Source organism: Hyla sarda, chromosome 4 (genome assembly GCF_029499605.1).
Source record: "Hyla sarda isolate aHylSar1 chromosome 4, aHylSar1.hap1, whole genome shotgun sequence".
In the NCBI taxonomy this organism is placed as follows: domain Eukaryota; kingdom Metazoa; phylum Chordata; class Amphibia; order Anura; family Hylidae; genus Hyla; species Hyla sarda.
Genome location: NC_079192.1, coordinates 7,822,165 through 7,828,476, shown reverse-complemented (window position 1 = coordinate 7,828,476; position 6,312 = coordinate 7,822,165). Strand labels below are relative to the sequence as shown.

The 6,312-nt window shown below is 39.6% G+C and overlaps 1 protein-coding gene across 1 annotated transcript; it reads left to right on the top strand.

Annotated features, from left to right (window-relative positions):
* The first annotated feature begins 2,645 nt into the window (after positions 1-2,645).
* LOC130367200 (olfactory receptor 10A7-like) lies at positions 2,646-3,593 on the top strand. The gene has a single exon (XM_056569604.1). The coding sequence runs from the start codon at positions 2,646-2,648 to the stop codon at positions 3,591-3,593; it is 948 nt and encodes a 315-aa protein (XP_056425579.1).
* The last annotated feature ends 2,719 nt before the right edge of the window (positions 3,594-6,312 follow it).

The window sequence follows — 6,312 nt, the reverse complement described above, 5'->3', positions numbered from 1 at the left end:
TAGGAATCTGTAAGATTTTGGCACAGGAATAGGCATTATGCAAATAAATAAGAGAAAAACAGATTCACGTAAATTAATATTTGGCATTTTATTTATTTATTATTTTTCTTTCTTTATTTGTTTATTTTTTAATTGAAAACTTTTTAACACAGAGACAGTACACAAAAACTTATTGTGGGATTATTTGTGAAATAATTATTTGTGATTTTATTCATTTATTCTTTTTTTTTTCTTTTACATTATTCCAAAGGTTTTTTTTTAATTTAATTTTATTTTTTTTCCCCAGTGTACTGTATTCCATTTGTAACATGCCTATGGGTGGGGAACAAAAATGAAACTCTAGAACAAAGAGCATTACCTTCTAGATTTTGCCCCACTTTGGAAAAAATGCCTTTCTCCCAAAAATGCAAACATAAATAAATAAATCCATAAATAAAAATAAATAAATAAATAAAAATAAATAAACAGAGTAGCCTGCTAATAAGCAGCAAAATTAGAAAAAAACAATCCACTAAAAAAAAAATTGCAGTATTACAAAAAATCGTGTTTGAAACCATCCACAGGGTCTACGTATGTGGGACTGGAGAGTTGTAATAGTAGTAGTCAAGAACCACTAAATGTGTTCACAGCCTTCCTTTTGGCTCTCCCTTTGCCGGTATACAGTATGTCAGAATACCATCTACTACATTATTCCATCCGGCAAAATCCATTAAAAAAACATATGCTGAAAATACACATTTTTGAGCAGAGTAGCCAATGGTCGGTGGATTTCATTGCATGGCATGATTGACAGGTGTCCCTTAAATAGAATTGTCACAAGCTTTTCAAAACTTTATACAAAATATCTGTCAAACCAATCCCATCATAGCCTGTGAGTTATACATGCTGTAAAAAGATGCCTAAGGCTGCATTCACACCTTGTTTTTTTACATACGGGTGCCGGATCCAGCTGGGGGAGGGGAAAACCGGGCGCTCCCGTACCCCAGCCGGATCAGCCCGTGACTCCATTTACTTTAATGAGCCGACCGGAGTCAAATGGTGACTCCGGTCAGCTCAGGTTTGACCTGTATCAGGTTTTGAACCGGACCTAAAACCGTAGTATACTACGGTTTTAGGTCCGGTCCAAAACCTGTTGTTTTATCTTTTCATTTTTATCATTGTATTTTATTTTATTTTATTTATGTTTATTTTGTGGTAGTAGTCTGTTGCCAAGGACTACAGAGAAGGTCTCTTATGGACGCAGTTCCATAGTATGCATGTTATGAGCTCCTGGTAAATAAGACCTGGTATGGTCTATAGGAGCGCGATCTATGTGAGGTGTGGTCCAGTGGTGTCCTCAGACTATGGTCTCCACTGGCCTGCGGGCTCCCAAGACATTGGATGCTGACACTTCATTGTGCCTGTATCTGATGCTGAATTCTAGCGTTCCATATAATTGCGAATGTACGGGGCGATGTGCAAGTATTGAGTGAAACGTTGAGACCCTTCTTATTTACATTTTGGTTTTGATTTCTTTTAATTTTTATTTGATTTATGTTGTTTTGATTATAATACTTATTGATGAACACTAGTAGTGGGTTTCCAAGGTGATTGGGACGCTACATCACGAAATCGAGGCTTGGAACGCTGTGCGCGTGCGCAGACGAATAAGCTTGAGCGTGACCTTCATTAGATGTGATGCGCAGTTGATGTGACGTCTGTATACTACCCCATGCTTCCGATTTGATACACACACAATAGGTGCGCATGCGCACTGGAAAACTACCCACGCTTATCATCTCCATTACAGCGGTGAGTGATACCTCCCATACCAACTGCATGTTATTGTTTTTAAACGATTTTATTGCACTTTCACAACTGTTCTGACTGACTAATCAGGACCCTATTATGGATTTATGAAAGTTTTGATACACTATGGCACTATGAGTATACTGTACTTTTTATATGTGATGTAACACAACATTGTTGAGTTTTGATGTACACTATATGTTTTTTTGATATTGATTTGAATTGGTATTTGCACATGATTTGTTAATTGTATTTTGAATGGGTATACCTATAAAACACAAAGTTTGTGACACTTGTGTTAGGCTTGAGAAAGACCAGGAGAGCTGGTTGAAACGTCGCTGTAACATTCACCTGTTTATGGAATACATTTTTTCATTTTTTCACTTCAATTGGACTTGTGTGCTGCGGATTTATTCTAATTTTATATATATATATATATATATATATATATATATATATATATATATATATATACTTTATTGCAACGCGTTTCGAACCCAAACTGGGATCTTCATCATTGCCTCCCTATAAAAATGGTCTTCACTAGGAGCGCACTCTTTTTCTCCCTATCTCCCAGCAGTAATGTAGGGAGACTCTGGTTGATTGTAGAAAGTCAAAAATAATAATTTGGATAACAATAAGCACACCACAGAGTCTATAAGGTGGCACACACATTAGTACCGCAGTATGGGCAGTGATGTGATGATACTTGTAATTGTTAGATTATAACAACTTGAAAAATATGGATGGTCACATGTTTAAACCTCATTTAAATATTATTATTATACATTTTGACATTATTATTATTTTCTTTTTTTTATTTTATCATCAGACCATAGGACCATCGGCTCCATACAATGAATGACAGTAACCAGACAAGGATTTCAGAAATCCTACTTCTTGGATTTCACAACATTCAAAACCTGAAAATTGTCTTCTTTTTGCTAGTTCTTTTTATTTACGTTGGGACCTTGATGGGTAACCTCTTGATAATTGCTTTGGTGACAATTGACCACCGTCTCCGCACGCCTATGTATTTTTTCCTTAGCTTGCTTTCCTCTTTTGAGATCTTATCAACCACCAACATTGTGCCAAAAATGCTCTCGGTCATCATCAGGGAAGGTGAACCAATTCCATTTTCTGCCTGTATAATACAATTTTATATCTTTTCTGCGTCAACCAATTCCGAATGCTTTTTGTTGACAGTCATGTCCTTTGACCGATACTTGGCCATCTGCAACCCCTTGAGATACATTTCCATCATGGACCTCCGGCTGCAGCTTAATCTCGTCTTCTGGCCTTGGCTTACAGGATGTCTCATAACCTTATTTATTACAGTTTTAGTTTATAAACTTCAGTTCTGTGGACCCAATGTCATCGACCATTTCTTCTGCGATCTATCCCCTATTCTAGAGCTTTCCTGCTCGGATACATCAATGGTGAAGGTTCAGTCTGCCCTGTTTTCTGTTCCCGTCATTCTTCTCCCATTTATTTTCATTGTTGTAACCTACATCCTAATATCTTTTTCGATTAATAGGATAACTTCCACTGTGGGAAGGAAGAAGGCCTTTTCCACCTGTAGTTCCCATCTGGTTTTGGTTTGCACATATTATGGGACCTTGACAAGCGTCTATTTATTCCCAATGAAGGACAAGTCAACAAATGTCAGTAAATTGATTTCACTGTTGTACATTGTTGTAACCCCACTGCTTAACCCCATCATGTACACTCTCCGGAATCAGGACATCATTGCAGCTCTGCACAAATATCTAAGTATAGTATGCGTCAAAAGATATGCGAAGTAGGGTGTCAGTGCCCAATGGGCGAAATAAGTAGATTGATAGGATCATAAAAATCCCAAATCAAAAATTAAGGCATCACTCAAATAAATTGTTGTTAGTTTAACACCTTAAGGACCAAGCCCATTTTGGCCTTAAAGGGGTACTCTGCTGCTCAGCTCACTGGAGCCGCGCCGGGAGCTCATGATGCCCTAGCCCTACCCCCTCATGCCGTCATGCCCTGCCCCCTCAATGAAAGTCTATAGGAGGGGCTGTCATGCCACCTCCCATAGACTTGCATTGAGGGGGCAGGGCATGACGTCATGAGAGGGCGGGGCTAGGGCATCACAAGCTTCCGGTGACGGCTCCGGCATTCGGAACAGTTTGAGCAGTGGAGTACCCATTTAAGGACCAGGCCAATTTTATTTTTGCATTTTTGTTTTTTCCTCCTCACCTCCCAAAAAATTATAACTCTTTTATATTTCCATCCACAGACCCAAATTGTTTTTTTGCGCAACCAGTTGTTCTTTGTAATGACATCAATCATTTCACCATAAAATGTATTGCACAACAAAAAAAAAAAACATTATATATGTGGGGATTTGAAAAGAAAACCACAATTTAGCAAATTTTGAGAGGTTTTGTTTTCACGCTGTACACTTTACGGTAAAAATGATGTGTTTTATTTATTCTGAGGGTCAGTGCGAAAAAATCATACCCATGTTATGTGGTTTTCTATAATTGTAATGCTTTAAAAAAAAATCTCAAACTTTTTTAACAAAATTAGTATGTTTTAAAATTTGACCACCTATAACTTCTCATTTTTCCGTATATGGGGCAGTATGAGGGCTAATTTTTTTGTGCCATGCTCTGTCGTTTTTATTGGTACCACTTTTGCTTATATTTTACTTTATAGTCACTTTTTATAATTTTTTTTGAATAAAATGTGAAAAAAGGAGCAATTTTGGACTTTTTTTTTAAATAAAGATAATTAACAATATATTTTTGATAGTTCGGACATTTACGCATGCGGTGATACCAAAAATGCTTATTAATATTTTTTTTTGCATTTTTGGGGGATAAAATAGGAAAAAGGGGACATTTATATTTTATTGGGGAAGGGGCTTTTTTCAAAATTTTTTAAAACTTTTTTTTACTATTTCTTTCTACACTTTTTATGTCCCCATAGGGTATTATTTATAGCAATCATTCAATTGCATATACAGAACAGTGCTATGCATAGGGCATAGCACTGATCAGTATTATCGGCGATCTTCTGCTCTGATCTGCTCACTCTCAGACCAGAGCAGAAGACCCCTGGATGCCAGCGTCGCACGCGGGGACTTACGGCCGCCGCGTGCGATCCTATCCTCCATTTAAACACCTGAATTGCTGCAGATGCCATCATCTATATTGATCATGGCATCTGAGGGGTTAATGGTGGACATCAACGTGAGCGTTATGTACATTACGTAAATGTACGTCGTGGTGTGTTAAGTCCCACCGCATCAGGTCATACATTTATGTTGATTGTCGTTAATGGGTTAAGGGCTCATTCTCATTACATTTTGGGGATATGGCAGCTGGATTCGGTGGCAGAATTAAAAAAAAATCCCTGCTGGACCTGTCTAGTCAGCTAATGAATCCAGTCCGCAAATTTTTGGACCGTATCCAATTTTGTTGCCGGAATAAAAACCGTGGTCTGCCACAGTTTCGGTCCGGTACCAAAACCGGACATGGTCGAAGAAAGAGCCGACAGGAGTCACTAGCTGACTATGTCCGGCTCCTTTAAATGAATGGGGTGCGGAACAGTTCCGGCAAGGATATGGCAGCGACTGGTTTTTAAACTCTCCCACCGTATCCAGCTGCCAGATGTCCAAACAGTGAATGTGAATACACCCTAACACAATTTTTTGCCTATGTATTTCAACTATTTCAAGTCCCTCCAATAGATTTTTATAAGCAATCATTGGAGATTGCTTATAATGACCAAATATCATTGATCAATTAGATTGGTGCTCTGCTGGTATGGCCTGTCTGAGGCAGATTGCATCTGCAGTTTTACTATGGTAGGCATGGAGGTCTAGTAAAGTGTTGAGGTAGACCATTTTGGCATAGTGGTTCAAGTGGACATATTTAAAGCGCAACTGTCATGAACTCCTGGCTATGTAACCTGCACACAGCATTTGTACTGTGTGCAGCTGGTGTGTACAGCACCATTTTTACCTTATTTCTGCCGGCTTTTATCACCCCAAAAAATGCTTTTGATCACAGCCACACAGTCGGATAGGTGTGGCGCAAGGTTCCGCCCCTGTACGTCAGCACTAGGACCGCTGTGTGACACACAGGTCCCAGGTCATACGTCCCTAAGCTCGGCTAACAAGCAGTATGGTATACGAGCCAGCGCTCACTCCCGCCACCTGCCTCCTCAGTGCGCCTGTGCAGTGTTAGAGGCAGAGGGCGCACGTCCTCTCTGCCTCTGGTAACGGGGACTGTCCTGCGCATGTTTGCAGGAGAGAAGAAAGAAGAAGCAAGAGGATAGCAGGCACGGAGTAGAGTACATAAATTATAAAAGGTGCATATCTGAATAAATTTCTTTTTGGCTCGCACGTTAGCTGAGCTGAGGGGCACCTGCGCTGGGACCTGTGTCAATCACACAGCGGTCCCAGCGCTGACCTATGGAGAGGTGGCGTGGTGTCAGCGGGGCATACCGTACCTCGCGCCACGCATATCCGACTGTGTGTGG